Source organism: Durio zibethinus, chromosome 6 (genome assembly GCF_047325235.1).
Source record: "Durio zibethinus cultivar Kanyao isolate XHJ-2024 chromosome 6, ASM4732523v1, whole genome shotgun sequence".
NCBI lineage: Eukaryota > Viridiplantae > Streptophyta > Magnoliopsida > Malvales > Malvaceae > Durio > Durio zibethinus.
Window position 1 is genome coordinate 1,877,300 of NC_143167.1, and position 19,409 is coordinate 1,896,708.

The 19,409-nt window shown below is 33.0% G+C and overlaps 3 protein-coding genes across 4 annotated transcripts; all 3 read right to left on the minus strand.

Annotated features, from left to right (window-relative positions):
- Nucleotides 1-1,455: 1,455 nt before the first annotated feature.
- LOC111285415 (dof zinc finger protein DOF2.2-like) lies at nt 1,456-3,291 on the minus strand. 2 transcript variants are annotated; one of them, XM_022874864.2, is made up of 2 exons: nt 2,967-3,291; nt 1,456-2,797 (listed from the first exon to the last, which is right to left on the minus strand). In XM_022874864.2, the coding sequence occupies exons 1-2, from the start codon at nt 3,015-3,017 to the stop codon at nt 1,895-1,897; spliced, it is 954 nt and encodes a 317-aa protein (XP_022730599.1). In that variant the 5' UTR covers nt 3,018-3,291; the 3' UTR covers nt 1,456-1,894. The 2 variants fall into 2 exon arrangements, with proteins under 2 accessions (XP_022730599.1, XP_022730598.1); XM_022874863.2 differs by having other exon boundaries at nt 1,456-2,800; nt 2,967-3,290.
- An 8,469-nt stretch (nt 3,292-11,760) lies between these two features.
- LOC111286532 (uncharacterized) lies at nt 11,761-13,649 on the minus strand. The gene is made up of 3 exons (XM_022876547.2): nt 13,482-13,649; nt 12,312-12,497; nt 11,761-12,071 (listed from the first exon to the last, which is right to left on the minus strand). The coding sequence occupies exons 2-3, from the start codon at nt 12,480-12,482 to the stop codon at nt 12,000-12,002; spliced, it is 243 nt and encodes an 80-aa protein (XP_022732282.1). The 5' UTR covers nt 12,483-12,497; nt 13,482-13,649; the 3' UTR covers nt 11,761-11,999.
- A 2,231-nt stretch (nt 13,650-15,880) lies between these two features.
- Nucleotides 15,881-18,161, minus strand: LOC111286464 (uncharacterized). The gene is made up of 2 exons (XM_022876444.2): nt 17,649-18,161; nt 15,881-17,332 (listed from the first exon to the last, which is right to left on the minus strand). Exon 2 carries the CDS (start codon nt 17,253-17,255, stop codon nt 16,335-16,337), a length of 921 nt encoding a protein of 306 aa, XP_022732179.1. The 5' UTR covers nt 17,256-17,332; nt 17,649-18,161; the 3' UTR covers nt 15,881-16,334.
- Between the last annotated feature and the right edge of the window lie 1,248 nt (nt 18,162-19,409).

Sequence of the window (19,409 nt, forward strand, 5' to 3'; positions counted from 1 at the left end):
AGTACAAAAAAGTTGGGGCTGCTTCTATTTCCAAATTTCAAACTTGAATCTCTTTCCAATTTTTTCATTTCCCAATATTTCCACCCAAATGTGATCAGATGTTGGGTTCCCCACATTTTCGTCATCACAGAATTTCACTAACTGTTTTTTCACTTTCTAGGTTCTATCCCCAACTGACTATCATGAAGAGAGAGATTGTTTTATTATTGTTTTGGATTTGCTTTACTCATTGTTGCAAGGCAGTAGTCTTGATCCTTGCAAAAAGCAAATATCCCCCCTCTTTGATTCCTTTTCTTTTCTTTTGTTTGAGACAAAACCATCCCTACAGCTGAGTTTTTAATATTATATTATTTATTTTCTACTGTCTCATTATGAGTAGAAGATTTCGCACCTTTAATTTCTTTTCTTAAATCTGATCTTTCGTTTTCTGGGATCAAATTTGAAGCTTACCACACTGAAAAGATCTAAATAAGGAGAGAGACAGAAATGTTCAAAAGGTTTCACTTCTTTTGACCATCCCATATACTTGAGAAAACTTAAAGCATTTTACTACATCTTTCTTTCTATAAAAATTCTAGAATACTTCGCACACTTTGGTTTAAAATGGAATTGCATGGTTTTGAGTGGGATTTTTGGCGTTTTCTTGGATTCTTTGGCTTTAACTTTGAAAGTTCAACTCCAACACACCCAACGAAATTTGTAATATATATCACAACGATGCTTATAATTACAGAATCATTGAAGCTGTTGTTAAAAGATAAGGAAATTCTTACTCTGACTGGTGCATTATCTTAGATGCATGGCCTGCAGCTGTAGTTCAAGCTTTTCCACGTACATGTATATATAAAAGAATGGAAAAGCATCGGAGATGGAATCAAGATTGGATAATCAACAAGTGCAGATGCAATGAAACATCGATTTTTAAGTTTATAAACATGCTAGAGACACCATGGAGGAGATTATTATGGACTGTGCACAGTAAAATATTATAAGCTTCATAACTTCAAAATGATGGTGTAGGGAAATTCATGACTGAGAGAGAAAGAGATCGATTGTAGGCATTTACAATAAGTGCATGTTAATTTATTGTGTCTAGAGAGATTTCACTTGGTTCTCTTTGGCTGATGAGAAGACAAGATGCAGATGACTTCATCAACTTTTTATTCAGCTAGAATTCATAGAAGATTCTTTGAAAATCAGGAAAATACATATACACCAAAATTTAGCATTATTTTATGCAACTTACACAGCACAGTGTCAATCTCAGCCCTTTTTTTTTAGCCCATGAGACTACTCTCTAGTAGAATATTTTCTTGCTTATTCTTCTAATGAACTTTTTTTTTTTTTTTGGAAATGTGGGTGATATGATAATTTGCAGAAAGGACTCTTTCATTCTTCGTGGTGGTGATGCAACCTTGTACTAACAGTAGAAATGCAAGAATAGAAACAGACATGAGAAAGAAGTTACAATAAAGGATATTTCACAGAGAAAAATTAGCTGATTATGTCAGATAACAGATCCCATAACTTCACACACAACCGTAGAACAAATCTGTAAACAAGCCCATGCAAACAAAAAACCAAATCCATAGCTTAAGAAAACCCAAAAATATATAGTATGAAACAACATCAATTCTGCCAATCTTTGTTTAGTCTGCGATAGATGATGATGATGATGATTGATGAGACAAGTTCCTCACTGAACCTTGCAATTTCACCACCCATTATTTAGTTTTTGATGGAGCTTGTGAGGGAGTCAAGGTGATCAAAGGAACATTGCAACTTTATATATGTCTACTATCTGTCATTAAAGCTGTTGTGATAACTGGAATGAAGCAGCGGAAGCTTCAAGATCAGCTTTAAGCTGCTGTCTATCAAGAAAGATTAAAACTATCTATAAGAGATTATTAGTACTAGAAGAGTTGTGACCTGGTAAATCTGTCCAACTATTTCCTGATCCCCAGTACTGGTTATTCTCTGAAACACCCAACAGTGATCTTGATAGATTTAGCCCTTGGTTGTTTTCCATTTTCACTGGAGCTAGCTGAGAAACCCTAGAGCTTGAACTCAAGGAACGAAGAAGTTGGCTTTCTCCCACCATAGAAGATGATGCTTCAATACCCTCACTTTGAAATGGATATAAACCATTTATCGACTCAATGAGAGGGAACTGCTGATGAGGTCCTGATCCTGCAGATAAAATAGCACTGCTCATGCCTGAGTTAGTTCCTATCTGAAAACCCATATCAGCTTGCCCACTAGCGCCACTTGTTGCCCCTATCTGACCTTGAATTCCACCAAAGTTTAACCCAATATTTCCCAAACCATACTGAGAGAAATTTTGCAAAGAAGCCATGAAGGGTAAATAAGGTGTTTGATGTGGCAAATGAACAGTGATTTCAGAAGGAATAACAGCATTTGTTGAATTTGAACCAACTTGCTTCTCAGCAGAAGCAAGTGATTTTGAGCTGCTGCTTTTGTTTTTCTTGTTTCTTCGGCATCCTCCCCCTACTGGAACATTTCTAAGGGCACCTCCTCTGGTCCAATACCGCCGACACGTCTTGCAAAAGTGGCGAGGCTGTGAGAGGCTATAGTTATTGAAGTAGCAAAATTTGGTATTGGTGGAGTCACACCTTGGACATTTCAGGGCTGCCTCTGGTTGTGGAATCTTGGCTAGCCTGGTTCGATCAGCCATCGAACCAGGCCTAATGGAGCCAGTACCAGCTCCAACATGAGGAGGTGGAGGAAGAGGTGGAAGCTGAGGATTTTCACTACCAGTTCCTTGTTGATGATTATGCTGCTGCAAAATACATGTAATCCAACACAAAGTAAATATTTATAATTGTAAAGAAGAAAATATTTGGTATATTCAGGAAAATATCACAAAGGAATAGGAATATTTATCTTTTTAATTAGCTTTATTTTGGGTGTGGATAGAAATTGATGAAGAAAAAAGAAAACCATACCTGGTGCCAGTTGGGAGGATCTAAATAGACTGGAACAGATGAGAAAACCATGGTTAATCTTTTGTTATCTCTTTTTCTTTTATAAAGGTTGATGGGTTCTTTAGGAAAAATAAGGTGGAGAATCACACTAAGGGAATACCAGAGGCCAAGAAAGCAAAGAGAAAAGAGAATTAAAGAGTGGAGGGAGAAGGAAAGATGGGGGAAGGAGATGGCTTTTTTTTTCCCTTTCTTTTTTATTTTGCTCTTATTATTCTTTCATTCTTTCATGATCTGTCCATTTTGTTTTTATCATTTTTAGGGTTTTGAGTGGACGAAGTTTTTCTTCGCCTATAAGCTTTCTTTCTTCATGCTGTGGACTGTTTAATTTTAGTGCTCAAAAAGAGAGCTCATGCATGGCATAGAGAGAGAGAGAGAAAGAGTCTAGAATAGCACCATAGCAAGAAATTATCACCCCTTTACCATTATGGTGGGATCCCCTTAGGATTAATCAAAATATTCTTAATCAAAAGGAGCCTCTAGCCCGTAGCCCTCATTCATGACGTTTAATATATATATATATATATATATATATATATATATAAAGATGAGTATTTTTATGGCGTTCAATTATTCTATTTATTCTTTTTTTTATTTGATATTAACATAAATTAATTTTTATCATTAAAATTAAATTTTCATTATTTTAGCAAAAGATCATATTATCACTGTTAGCATAGCGTATTTATTTTAAACTATAAATATTACAAGTATGATCATGTTGTTATTCACAGTTGTATATTCTGTATTTCCCCTTGAACTTCTGCTTTTTCCTTGAAAACATGATAACTTTTTCATAAAGCCTTAAGTATATACTAATCTTTTCCTTTTGGACAGCGCTTATATATATATATATATATATATATATATATGTTTATTATTTAAGAATCAAACAATCACTCGTAACTACCAAGCCATTTGGTCTATTTTTCTCAGACCTCTTTATTATAAGCGGTAGGCGTGCACGCCTACGATCCTGAGATAAAATTGAGTCTTCAGGATCGAGATTACATTATTCTTCAGACTCCATTTAACAAAAGACAACTCTTAATTAAGAATAAACAGTAAATTAAGTGAGACTTCTTTAGTTCACTGTGGTATAATTGCCTCAGATAAACTTGAGAAAGTTGCATGTATACATGATTAGCTGTGTATGGTTTCATGATCATCCCTTAATCCAGTCTTCATTTTTCATGATCTTGTTTTGGGTTCTGTTGTTAATATGCAACAGCATGCATGCCTCATATATAAGCATATAAAAACTTAGATACCCTAAGTTTTCATAAAATGCAAACACATATAATTAATTTATTAGACTACGTTAGATAAACGCTTTTGCTTTTTGTTTTTTGTTATTTATCTTTAATTTTCTATTGAAATTTTATTTCTTTTTTTTTTCATTCATTTTTTGCAAAAAAAAAAAAAGAAAAATGAACAAAGAAAGTAAAAGTGTTTACCAAACCAAATGGAACCTTTTGGGAAAAAAAAAAAAAACAAAACAAAAGCAACCTTAAATAATTGGAAACATTGATAAATTATTTGGTTAAACTTTGCTAGTCTACATATTACTGTTTAATTCCTTTTCAGCTCTCTCTTGACTTTTATTATTATTATTTTTTTGGGGTTGGAGGTAGCTTGCCTTTTATTAATTAAACGTATCTGTTCATCACATCATTTTCTCAATTATATAGTGCTTTAAGATCTTTTCAAGTCAATTAAGCACATCTATGCCTTAACAAATTCAACCAAAAAAAAAAAAAATCATTTTCAATTTAAAAAAAAAAAGAAAAAAAAAAAGAAGACGTTGAGTTTATCCAATCTTCATCAACTTTTAAGCTGCATTAGAAAATCTTCTTGCTGTCTTTAAACTTTAATGCCTATAGACCATGAATGTTTTTCATGAGGCACAACAATTTGCATTTTGTCTTTCCTCTCTTTTCCCTTGTTATTCCTATACTCTTTTCTCTGTTGAATCCCCTTTTAATTGGATTGAGACAGCAAAGAGAGTACGTGGAAAGAAACCATGGAAATTACTTTGTTTGGTGAGAGGGCAGGAAAAAGATGAAACCATTACCCATGCATGTATGCCCTCTTCAATTAAGGAACCTGACTTCTATACTCAGAAAGGGTTATCCTTTAATATTCGATGAGGCCGATCTGTCACTATTAAATTTACCCTTCATTGATCCTACATGCATGATTGGTTTAACGTGTAATTAACACTGGCTCCTAACTCCTATGGTACTTTAATTTAATTTGTTGAACACTGCAAAGTATTTAATATTTTGGAGAAAAATTATTTTCATAATTTACATTTATTTTCCGGTTTAAAAGAGACGGGGATAGAAAATGAGTTGCAGATTTGCAAGTTTAGAAATTTGAATCTTAAACTTATTGATACTTAACATTTATTAGGGATATCTATACGAACAAATTCAATTAAGTTCTGAATTCATAATTAACATCTATTTGCTAATACATTTGTAAGAACTAGTAGGAGATATATGTCTATCAAATTTTGGAATAGTCAACTTTTTTTCTTGATAAAGTTCAAAATGGAAAGTCAAATTCAAAATAAAGAGATCTATTTTTTGGAAGAAATAAAGATCATATGATGATCAGTTGGACACTAATTATGTCTTAATTACAAATACCTTAAATGTTTTACAACACTTTTTATGAACATTCCTTCAAAATGATGTCTTACAGTAAATACAAATATAGCATATTGGCTTTGTTTTTTTTTGTTTTGAGATAGTAGCATATTGGCTTTATGAGCATGATAGGATGCTCCCTGATTATTAATAATTTAAATGAGAATGTCCAAGCCAAACCTTACTATAGCATATTATGTCATTAACTTTAACTTTAACTTTAGTGGCAATGTTTTGGATGCTTGATTTAGTTAAATATTCCAAAAACAAAGCTAATGGCATAAGAAGTCTCAACAATTAAGACTTATTTTACTGTCTAATTGAATTCCAAGATATTTAAATATTTTAAAATATATTTAATAATTTTAATTAAATAAAAATTATTTTTATTAATTTAATAATATTCCAAACTGAATTTAAATTTAAAAAATTATCTATGACCCGATCTAAATCAACCTAAATAAATAACTTGATCTGCGAACGAGTCTAATGAAAAGCTTGAAAATTTGAATTTAATTGTTAATATATACAAGGATGAAACTGGTGGAAAAGAAAAAAAAGAATAGTACTCACTACATAATCAGGGCTAATGGAGGAAAGTTGGTAAAGCATTTGACATCATTTCATGAGAAAAGTGATTAGGTAAAAAAAACGTTTAATTAATTAGGTTTGAGCCTTACTGTTATAAAAGGAAAGATAACAAAGAAAACTCTTCCTTTTCCTTTTCTTTTCCTCTTCCTTCGGGTGGGAAGAATGAGTAAAGACAGAAATAGTCTCAATCTCAATACAGTACGTAACTCTTTCCAACAAAAAGAAAAAGAGGCTGTGATAACTCCCTTTCTATTTCCCAAACCCACACTTCATCTGGATGAAGATTGAAGAGAAATCAACTCTATCATATTCTCCTTTATTCATTCTCTATTTTTTTTTTTTTTAGTTTTAAAATTTAAATTTTCATTTGACAACTTGATCACATGTAATTTCATAATTTACATTTTATGATTTGAATTCTTAAAAATTCAATCATCACCATGCGATAAATTTTTTTTTCATGATATCAAATGAATTCTTAATAAATTTCGAGTGAAAAAAAAAACAGCTAAAATTAAATTTTATTATATTTAAATAATGCTGTGACAAAGGGGAAAATCAAATCAATCTTTTTTTCTTCTTTATCTTGTGAGATGCTAATGGCCGGGATTCCGAAGCCACGTTAGCTAAAAAAGCGTAGGTCCCATTGAGTAATATACTTTTGTAATAAAAATCTACGGAATATATACGGTTGATTTGGACGGTGGAGTAAAACCCCTAATACCAACAACACCGCCACTATCTTCCCCTTAATACTCCTTCTGTATTGATTAATTAATTAATAGCCTTAAAGTATCTTTTAATAATTGTATTATAAAGTTTTGAATTATTGATCAATGTCAATATGTATTTCTTTTGAAGAGAAAGTAGACGTGGAAAGAATGTTTAGGGATGTTAATTTTATTCAAATTAAATGAGAAATTTGATTTTTTTATTCAAATTGAGATGAAAATGGATAGTAAATTTTAGAGATAGAGACAAGATGGATATAGTTTTAAATTTTTTATTGGATACGGACATGAGAATGGAGAGTATATCATTTGTTTTGTATTCGTATTTATATTTTATATATATTTTTATATATTTAGTATATAAATTTTTATTTCAAAACAATTAAAATTAATATATTTTATTTAAAAATACATTTAAAAAATTAAATAAATGTGTAAGATAAAAAAAAAAATTTTTTTTTTTAAAAGCTACTGTGTATGGAAATTATCCATACCTGTTAAAAATTTGTAAGAACTTTTAATTGAAATAAATTTAAAATACTCTTTAGATATGAGTATAGGACAGGAAATGAAAAATGCTTTATCCGTCTTATATTTCATTGACCTACCATTGATATTCTTAAAAATGTTAAATCGATGTTATCTTTTGAAATTTTAATTTATCTTTAATCCTTATATCTTCATTTGAAAACAAAATTAGGTGTATTCACTTCCGTCTTTTTAATACTGCAAAAGTAAAGATAAAATCATATTCTTATCACACATGCATGATTGAATATGAAGAAATTATGAATCATAAACTTGTAATAATTAATTTGAAAAAAAAATACATAAAGAAATTTACTTTTCCTAATTAAATGTCATACTCCATCAAGATTTAAATAATTAGGACTAAAATTGTGATATGAAAAAGGAACAAAAAAATTAAAATGAATAACTCTAAAGTGGATGATCTAAATTAGATTTTTTTTTTTTCTTGAAACTCATGGTTTAGTTAATTAATCATATGATTTAAAAGTGGAACAACTAACCAACAAGGACTGATCGATTAAAATATTAGTAATACACAAATATGAAAAAGGTAGTAATTAAGGCAAACATCTCAGATTCTCATTGCTCTATCCTCTGGTTCATGAGTGGGGTTATAGTTTATCTCCCACGTGCATGTAGTTTTGTATTTATTATTTTTATTGGTATTATTCAAAAAAAAATTTATACAAAAGAAATAATAATTTTAAAATAAAAGAAGAAGTTGTCGTCGTTAAAATTTGAATCTCAAATTCCATTCTTAAATTTGTTGAATATCACATTTTAAAAATGATTATATTAACTAATTAATTAGGGTAAATACCGGGTTCATTACTTCAATTTTTTTAGCTCTTTGCTTTGCATGCAAGATTGATATATGCATATATCTGCTTGCTTACCGGGCAGCAGATTTTTATCTCAAACGTGGAACTGGATGAGTTAGTTTCATTTATTTCAAACATTGAAAAGCTTACAAGAATTCGGGTTGGTGGCGCTGGAATCTAATTCCCTATCAAGTTTTGGACAGAGAACAACCTTTCGCTCATTTTCATGCCCAAAAGCTACCCCTCCTGTCTCCAGATTTCTAGTTGGAAAGGAACCAAATTTGCAGCCTTAACACATTCGTCTGTCCCCCTCCCCTAATTGCACAACATTTAAGCATAAAAGGAGAAGTGCAATTCCGCGTATACCCATATATATAAATATCTAATAAAACACATGAGATGATATCTGCATTATTCAAATCCACCCGTTTATAACAGTTGAAATATCTAAAACTTTCGACAGTTTTGGCCAACAGGGTTGGCTTAACGGTTAAGTTATATAGTTTGCCTCGTTTTGAGACCTAGACAAATGAAATTTTTTGAGACACACACTTTGTTGTTGTATGGGATTAGAGCAACGTATCTACTGCTTTACTGTATTAAAGAAATTTACTATAGGGTTTTTTTTTTTTGGTGCATTAAGTACTAGGGTTTTGCAGAAGGGAAAAGTATAGGTAACCTGCGGGCCAAGGGTGGTATGTCCCCACATGATGAAAGATAAACGATCCCATAATTTTTTTTTTTTTTCTTACAGGCTTGTATTTGTGTATGGATGTTACATTTGATGGAAAATGGTACAACACGAGGGGGTCAACTAGATGGGTCTTACATGGTATCCCACTCTGCAAAGACAGACAGAGTACCTTGTCTGCTGTTAAAGACCGAAATACATGTGGCTGCGCGTTAAATTTTGGATTTCGACCCTTCAAAAAAAAAAAAAGTTCACTGTAACCAAAACTTTGCCTCATAATTGCACATGCAACTCTGACAACAATAAGATGCCTGCATTCTTACTTTTAAGACGAGCAGGCATAATAACCAAGGGCAAGGCTTTGCAACCTTAGAGCTAGCAGAAGTCCCATAGGACCCAAACCAAAACCATCGAAAGAGAAGCTAAGCTACAGCTCTCATGTTCTGTCTGAATCTTATCATGATTCATCCACATCCTTGAGAAAGATCGTTTCTAGGCTTTTAGCTTTTGTTCTTTGAGGGGTTTTGGACACTATTATTAATGGATGATCAGTGATAAGGACTGGTCAAAGAAGAAGACTATAGATTATCCTTTGTCTTTTTTTGTTCTCTTTTAATAAGGTTAGGCGAGTGTCCAGTTTTGGCATAATCTAGTTGAGGTTTAAGCCTGTCATGTTAGGCAATAATTTCTCAGCAGAGTCAGCTCATAAGCATCAATAGCTGGTGACACATGCAGAAAAGACACTTCCAAACCTGTGTACTAATTTATTCCAGGATAATTCATGGCTAACATCAACCAGAAACGTGCTCATTTTTAAGTTCTTCCATCATTCCTTTGCCTTATCTTCGAGTCTAAATTTGAGTCCAAAATCTTAATGATCTCCCTTAGTGATTATATTGAGCTTTCTTCTAGCTAGTGCCCCGTCCTATCAACTATGTGATAGACATAGGATTGCCAATCAACCAGCCATGTTTGAGTAATTTAGCCCAAAACTAGCCCATAAAGCCCAATTTCTGCTGAAATTGAGTATACAATTTGAACTCCAATCTGATCAAGAAAAGAAAAGGGGGATGGGGGCGAAGGATGCTTTTTCCCCACATTAACATGAAAAGAAAAAGAAGTCCCAGCTTTTTGCTCTGTGCTTTTAATATTAATATTATCATCAATTACAATAATGTACTCGATGACGCAAGTACTTTTCCTGCTATTACTTTTTGGGGAGAATACGATCTTTTTCTTTTTCTTTTTTTTTAATTTTTGGCCTTTACCTCCACAACTGGCTCCTTTGAGAGATCAAACATTTTATTGAAACTTGTCAAAAATTAACCAATGAGGTTGATTGAATTGGTCATATTTTACTACTTCGTTCGTAAAATTTAGGTTCAAATTTCGTTACCAACACTCTTTTTTTATAGACAATTTACAATTTTAATATAAGTACTTTTTTCAAATTACAATCTATTTTGAACTTGACATGAAAAAATTTTTCATTATATTAAATTTTTGTGTCTCAAAAAAATTTAACAATTATAAAATTTTTCTTGATTTAAATCTAAATATTTTTTTAAAAAATTAAGTAGTTAACTATAAAAATTGGCCTGAGCCCTTTTTTAGAATTAATTCATTTTAATAATTTCTTTTATATTAATTGTGACAAATTTTTAAAACAACAGTCAATAATGCATTTAATTTTTTTCTTTGATTTTCGGAGGAGAAATTCTAACTTCAGTTTTTAATAATAAAAAAAAGCGCCAATTACTAAAACTTTTATATTATATTATAAACACTCATTTTAAAAGTACCATGGTTCAAGGGAAGAAGGACCCAACCTTGCCCAAAACTGTGATTTCTTCCGAAAAAGGTAAGAAACTGCTAACTAGGCTTTGTGTTACTATATACTTCATAAAATCCAATGTCTTAAGGAAGTCCAGCCCAAGATGTATATAAACAAACACAAGCTTTCTCTAATTTCACCGGTGGCAAAAATTCATGCCTCCCAAGAGCGAGGATACAAATCTGAAACACGCCAACAAAGCCCTAAATTCTAGAACCATGACAATGCATAATAGAAAGTTAGAAACGAAATATATAAATATATATATATTTAAATTTTTTAATCTCGACCCACAATTTCTATTTATTTAATTTATCTGAAAAAGAAAAATTCTCTAACAATTGGCATCAGAAACGAAATGTTAAACCAGCCTGAATACGAAAAACCACATCTCCACCGAAAACGGTCACGACATGAAAACATAAAAAGAACATTCTCGAAAATCCAAGCTCCATTAATTAACAGACTATGATTTCTCCTAATTCCTCATTCATCGTTATCTCAGAAACTCTATTTTTCCCGTCCTTTTTCCGTTTTCCTGTTTTTAACTTGAGTCTTCAGCGATTAGAGTTTTATAACGGCTGGCAGAGTGAGGGGCCGGCGATCAGGATCAATCTGGGGATACACTCTTTAATTGATGATTTCTTAATATGAAACTCTCTACTAACTCACACCAAGGATTTCTTTGTTTCCAATAACAGAGAGAAAACAGAGTAACACGGATTGTTCTACGCAAAGTACTGTACTGCTGCTCCTAACCCTGTTCTCCTTTCGTTTGTTCTACATGGCAGTTTGGTAAAATAAAAACAGAAAAGAAAGCTGATGGAACACAACATGATCATGTCAAACACTATTTGACATGAAAAGCAATATGCGAGATTGTTTTTCTATCTGTATCCATCATGTCTGTTAAGATTATTGATTGGTACTCCTCACAATGACAAGAATTAGTTTGAGCTACATAAAACTTATCAAGAATCTGTTTTCCAAAATTTCCACCAGCAACCTCAAAAAAATCCAATTAGCCAATGATACATCAATGTTCTCGAGCTAACAACCAATATACTTTTTCTTCTGCTAAACCACCGGAAGCGGTGAGAATGATGCATAAACTTGACACTCTTGTTTACAAAAAAAGCCCACACTACTTCCTTCCCCTGTTCAGCCTCTGCAGGTGGTAATTAATGCTGCCCCAGGGCTTTCTGTTCTTGGTAGACTACAAGAAAGTAAACCAAATGTTTACTTAAGTCATGATGAATTAGATAGGCTACAGAAGTGTAGTCAACATAACATGCTGAAGCAAAAGTACTTTTTTTTTTTTTGCTACTTGTTCTTAAAAGCATGTGAAAAAAAAAAAAGGAACGGAATAAGCACTCCGGAGGCAGCCAGGAACTGATGATGTAAAGTAATTGAGGAATTTGGGGGCATTACTTAAATTGAAGACATAATTACATACCTGAGCATCCATACAGGCACTCAAAAGTTCCTTCTGCCGAGTGCATTTTTCATCATTAAACTTGCTATGGGACAAGCAATTTAGGAATGTTATCATTTCTTTCATGCAAGGTTTTGTAAGAGTGCCAAATTTCTTTGGGTTTATATAAAGTCCACCAGCTTTCCGGCCCATTCTTTATGATTTAGTCTACATGCACAGAACAAAGACAATAAAATGTTACATCCACTTCCTTTTAGTTCAACCCTACGTCACATGAAGCCAGTTGACAGGAAAGTTGCAAAAGAATATATAACACTGGTAAAACATAAAATTCCTTGACAGTGGGATAAGCATGAGAGCAACAATGCACATATAGATAACAATTCTCAAAGCTTCAGATCCTGACAACAAGTTCATATACACATACATGTAATGCAATTATAGTTACAAGAATGCTTGGCATGTTACATAGCCAGTCCATAATAAAACTTATAACAAAGAGAGATTCACAAAGTCAACCCTTTCTAAGCAAAACAATTTCCCTTCAAACTCATGTAACCAATCACACAACTTGACATTGGCTTGGACAGCGAAGAATTCACATGAAAGCATAAATGCCTGCTCTGATAATGTAACAGAGTGTGATTTGACTAAAAACTTATCGAATACAAATCGTCTACAAGAAACAAATTATATAAAGCATTCTGAATTCATTTTGTTTAATCATAGTCAGTTGCATCCCTATTTCTGGAGATGGCAACCTCACCAGTTTGACATCCCTAGTTCTCCGTCTTTTATATGTGTGTATATGTCTTCTCTTTTATCTTTCCATTCGATATATGCGCGTATTCTAGAGCTTATATCCATAAGAATTAACTAGAGTCAAAAAAAAATAAACTTGAGGCAAATCCGATGAATCTGAAAGTAAAAAAAAAACCCAAAAACCCTAAATTTTAGATCCTTATACCAAACTACTGATTAAGCGAAGCAGAAGCACAATTATTCACAGATTCGTTAGAGCTTTATTGTAAACTAATGACAATAAAATCATAACCTAAAAAATTTTCACCAACTAAGAATGTTAATTTACAAACAGAAAAAGGGGAAAAAGTTGCTTTTCTTCAGAATCTCACAACGATCGCAGAACTGGATAGGTAAAAGAGTATTGAAAAGGAAAAGAGAGAATAGTACCTGATTTAGAATTCGCGAGGGATTGGGAAATTTCGTGCTTGGAAAATCTGGTTAGTCTTTGTGAGTGTAGCAGATGAAGATGACGATGAAGTAGGGAGTATAATGGAATCACTGCCTGTTAGGTTAGGCTTCATTTGGATTCAACTGAACCATTGAGTTGTGATGAGAGCCCACAATTGGACTGATGGGCAGTTTGGCAAACAAGGTCCAGTGCGTTTAAGCCTTTCTTAACAACACTGAGCCCACAGTGGAAATATTACACTTCCACTGCTGCTGTTTTCCTGTTTTACCCATGCTTTCAACTTTGTTTTTATCCTTTTTGCCCTTATGACTACATTGCCTTATAGCCTTTTTTTTTTTTCTTGTGTCTTTTCTATTATTTGTTTTTTGAATTATTTTATTTTTTGTTAAAATTTTTCAAATAACTTCATTATAATTATGTAACAACCCATTTATATAATTATATAATAAACTAATTAATAGATAATTAGCTAAAAATCATAAATAAATAACCAATTTTATTATCAAATAAATTACTAGTAAATGAAGAAAAACAAGCATCTTTATAAATAAGCAATTAATTTAAATAGATAATTATATAAATCATAAATTAAATAAATATTGCTTATTTATTTTAGGATTTGTTTTCTATTAAAAATATTAATTAAAAAATTAAAATCGATTCTTGTGTCAGAAAAATTTTTTTTTTTTTAGAGCTGAATTCAATCATATGCCAGTACAAAGTTCAGAGTAGAGTTCCATTCCATGACTTTAAGGGGCTATCCTCGTAGTCCTTATCTCGAAAGTACTTCGATAACCAGTAAAGTCCAAGAACTAGGAATCTTTTTATGAGAAAAAACAGTGATTTACCCAACAACTTTAAACCCCAAAAGATAAAAAAGGCTCTAGAATGAAGCTGTTGTTCAGAGAAAATCACGGATCATTATTCAATCTCAATTATGTTTTGACAGGCATTTATTTTCATGATTGAATAAGCCCAAACATCGCTTTAGCTTGTCCAAATAGATTCATATTTCATCTGTTGTATATTTTATTTCTTTTGCAAGGCAATCTTGTTAGCCGCCGCTTCAACAAAATACAGCTACCAGGTTAATCTACTACTCCTATATTTATTTTTAATAAGCTTGTTGGCCTACCTTTTATAAGTTAAGCTACTGTGTCAACAGTCGATATGTAGGCTGGTCAAGATCAATGCTTTATAAATTATTCCTATTTTGATCGACCAAGTAACAAGGGAATAGCAGGTTTTTTTTTTTTCCACCAAGGTTCCACAATAGGCTGGTCCTGGCCCTGGTCTTAGATTTTACAATTTTTAATCAATCAAGCAGGCATATGAGCCGGTGATAAAACCCGAAAAGAAAAGTGGTGCTGATTTGCTGAAGTGGGCAAATCCAGATTCCAAAAATCCTGAAGAACCACAAAAGAAAAGTATGAAGGAGCATATTTCCCCCCAAAAAACCTGTCTTCAACCAAAGTCATTCAGGGTTTTAATGGCATGAAGCCAACAAAAATTGACCTCCAACACTTGGACCACTTTTCCATGTCTGGGTCTCGGACATGAAACTGTATTTGGTCTCAAACCTAACATTTGAATTCCTTCAATCTCCCATTACCTGCCTCAACGTAACGGTTCATATCTTTTCTTTTTATCTCCAATTCAAAATTTCCGTACGTTGTAGCAGAAGATTTTATTACTTTTAGCAGGGAAATCTTTTTTAAGGATTCAAATTTTGAAAAAATAAAAATAAAAAAAATTGTTAGGGTTAAGTAAGAAAACAAAGGAGATGTCAAGGTGGGGGCAAAACTTTCGGCCGAATCGCGTGATAACAATGACATTTCTTGTTGTTTACGTAAAAGCTCACAACTAGCTATGCCTATCAAGTTTGGCACTTTTTGTTGATATTATACCTCCTCTGAAGGCAAATATTAAATGGCTTCTTTTGAATCTCAACCCCCATTTTTTTCTTCTTCCTTCCTTTCGGCTTGGGAGTTGGCCTTAATATTACATTACATAGTAAACTCAATTTCAGAGGAAGAAGTGATGAGAGGAAATATATATAGAATCATAATCTTGCTTTGACAACATTGGTGGGAAAGCTTTAGTTTATCAATCATGCGTGTGTTTGATAACTTTTGATTGACAAAAAAGATAACAAAAGGCGAATTTTCTCCAACAACTAGGATCAGGCAGGGAAAAGGAGGAAAAGTTTCTGCATAACTTTCAACTGTTTGAATTGGGGAAAAAAAAGAAGGATTAGCTGTACACCATTTCGACATTATTAGCGCGTAAACACATGCCTTAACAATGCTTAGAACCTTTAATCATGCTCACCTCTATCATTGCTAATGTATAATACATTTTGTATCTTGTACCAGGATTGGAAATATAACCTCAGAAGGACAACAATTATTTTAAGAAATGTAAAGAACAAAAGGAAAAAGCATTGTTAGCCCTTTCAGAACTAGTTTAAGCGAGGCTCAGGGGACATGGAGAATGGGCAAAAACCAGATTGCCCCCACAGGTCCCCCCACTTTGAACTAACCAACATCCCTAAACATCAATCTGTAGAATTTGTCAGTTTGCCTTAATTCAAGATGCCTTGCCTAGCTAACAAATTGTGGCAGATTGGTCATGGCCCTCTTAACAAAACAAGCCTACCATCCCCCTAAAAAGATTCCAACTCAACCCCCTAAAGAATGCAGAAAAAAAGATGTTTTTTTTCTGAAAACGTTTTAAATTAGTACATAAGTAACCATCTTGAGAAATTAATTGGTAGATGATGAAAAGAATAAATTAAAATTAAAAAAAAAAGAAACTCATCTAGCAGGAATCTAATACACACTGTCTTTCTTGTCTAATGGTCTGAATGTTGTAGGAGAAGAAGCCAATGGCAGTACCTGAGAAGAACTTGAAGGGTACTGTGGTAAATATTGGAAAGGTTCTCTGTTCTTACCAACAATGAATTTAAGGAAAGACCCTTCTGTATCTTCGGTTAAAATTGTTGTACTGTTAACCGCTTTAACACCAGAATCTTGAAGCGAACCACCATTTCTCTGTACCCTTTTCTCAGCTTCTAGCATCAATCGTCTTAAAAGCTTTTCTTCTGCATCCCTCAAGAACTTAAATTTCGGAGGAGGGGAAGATCGCACCTTATTTAACTCTGCATCTGTCGATGATTCAAAGAGAGGGTTGAATCCTTGGCGGTGATAAGAATCTAAGGGGTTCAAAGGAGGTGACTTCATGGGTGGAGAAGCCAAAGGACTAAGAAAAGGAGTGTCAACAGTTAGTATAAGATCACTCAAGCTCCTTGTTCTTGACCCTTTCCTGCTCCTATCTTCTGACTCCAAATCTTCCTTCGTTTCCTCCTTGATTGTGAACAGAAATCTCGGTGGACCTGCCAGATTGTGTAGTCTCATGAGCTCTGATTCCACTCCCTCTTCTCCAAAACCCTTTGGCAGTAAATCCTTGCTTGAGCCAAGTTCCAGGTCTGGCTCAACACCATTGGTATCTTGGTCTTTAACTAAATCTTGGTTGTTGTTGTTGGTAGCGGTGGCTGCATGCAAAGAGGCAGATTTCTTCCAGCAGAAGAGTTGAATAAGCTCCTTTGCATAGTTGCCGTAATCATCTTCAACTTCTGAAGTAGCAATTCTCTTCTTCCACCAAAGCAAATAGTAAAGCTCAGCAACAAGTGCCAATAGCAGACAACCAAAAACCAAACTTAAACCAATGCCTAATCCACTGAAAGATGTCATCTTTGCTTGGAAATTTACATCTCCTGAATATATCTAATCTTGGTTTTGCAAATTCCACAAGATTCTCTCTCTCAGCTCTGTACCAAAATGTAAAAAGTTGTAAGAAAAAAAAAAAGAAAAGACCTTTAACTCATGCCAGAACTTCCATATGTGGTACACAAACTAAAACAAAAGCCCATTTTCCTAAAGGAAACAACAATGGAATATTGAAGTAGCTAAAGAAAACATCGAACCCCAAAGACCCCAGATAACCTTCACTTTCACTGCAATTGAAAAGTTAAGATTCTTGTGGTAAAGCATTAGGGGCCATGTATATTTGCCGGAAACACACGCCATGAGGAATCTGAGGAAATGCCGAGGAAATTTCACTACAGATAAAAAAAAATAACTTACCTTATACGTCCAAAATTTCTCAGCAACAACGGAACACCACAAAAATAGTGTAGACAATAGCCAATGGAAACAAAAACCTTAGCTTGGAATAAAAAAATGAAGGGAAAATTATTTTGTAGAAGTTGAAAACTGAAGACAGAACAAAGAAGGGTGTGAGAGAGAGCAGCAAACTACATGATATGATAAAGGGTATTAGCAAATCTTTGTACGATCGTGCTGAAGTGCGTGGAGATGGCAATAGCTAGAAGAGCAGCTCACATGGGCAGTATAGGTTTTGAAAAGAAACTAATAGAAAAATGAAAAGATTGCCCCACGCGGTAGCCAGGCCTCCACGTAACCTTAACTGGATTACAAGACGGAGACAAAGTATACAGCCATCGTCCATTAAAATCTAGCTGTGGGTTTGGATGGAATACGTGAACAAAGGTGTGATCTACCATATTCTCTTATGTGAGCAACCTTTTGTTAAAGCCATAGTAGGAGAATCTTTCCTCTCTACCTTTTCCTTTGTTTTACACAAATTTATCAAATAAGATTACTATTTGAAGTTATATTTTTTTAATTATTTTAATATACAAATTTAAAACCTTCGTCTTTGAAATCAACTCTAACATTATTAAATTAAATATTCGTGATAATTTTCTTTAGACTTAGGTGAGAAGGAATTCCTTCAAATCCAATCATGTTATAACATCTGCTTGCTTTACCTCAATGTTGATTTAGTACTCCCTCCGGTTCAATTTGATTATCTTATATTGATCTTTACGGAGTTTAAAAGAAATTAATTTTAAATTAAGTTTTTATAAAATTAAATTTTTATGATTTTTAATATTAAAAAATATATAATATATAATAAAATTTTAAAATATAAAAAATAAAAATTTTATATGTTAAAAAAAGAGATTTAATTTTGAAACATCCATAAAAAAAAAAGACAAAAAATAGAATAGAAAGAGTAGAAAGTTATTTATATCTTCCCCTATTGATCTTTAGATACATTCCTCTTTGTCATAAAAAGTTTTAGCATGTGAAATCGTAGCATGGGTAGACTCTACCTATTGCAAATTAAGGCTATCCTTTTGCTGCTAAAACTTCCAATTTCAAACTCTTGAACTTTCACAATTGAAAGCGATTAATAAAAAAGGAAAAAAGAAAAGGTACCTTAAGAATTTTTGTTTTATTTCACATTGAATCGAGTAAGCCTGGTAATTTCAATCTTTGAAAGAGAAACAACATTCAATTGCAAGAACCGACTATTGAATTGGATTGCCTATGAAATGTCCCACATGCATTAACACGACGACATATGGTCATATCCCTGCAGCTTAAGGCATCAGTACTTTCAAATGTCCCACTGCATGCCCAGATCTACCCCCAAATAAATTGTCCATAAATACTGTATCTTCCCCTAACTTCTCAAGCTGGCTAACGATGATAATAATGTATTGTAATGGAAAACTCATAAAATCAAACTATTAAGACAGAATATAATAAGGAAAAGCATGCCGAAGTGAGAAATTAAAGTTAGAAAGTAACATAAAAAGGTACCAATTAATTCGAAATGCTGGCTTTTAATTTCTCTCTTTATTTATTTATTTATTTATTTATTCTCTTTTCACTTTTTTCTTGGTGGGCACAGGACCTCGGGAAGCCTGTAACCCAGTTGTCTAAGATTAAGACCCACCCGAAGGAGGATTGAGCCGAGCCGCGCTTGGTGCCAAAGTGAAATCATAAACATGGCCCATCTGGTTCGGAGATTGG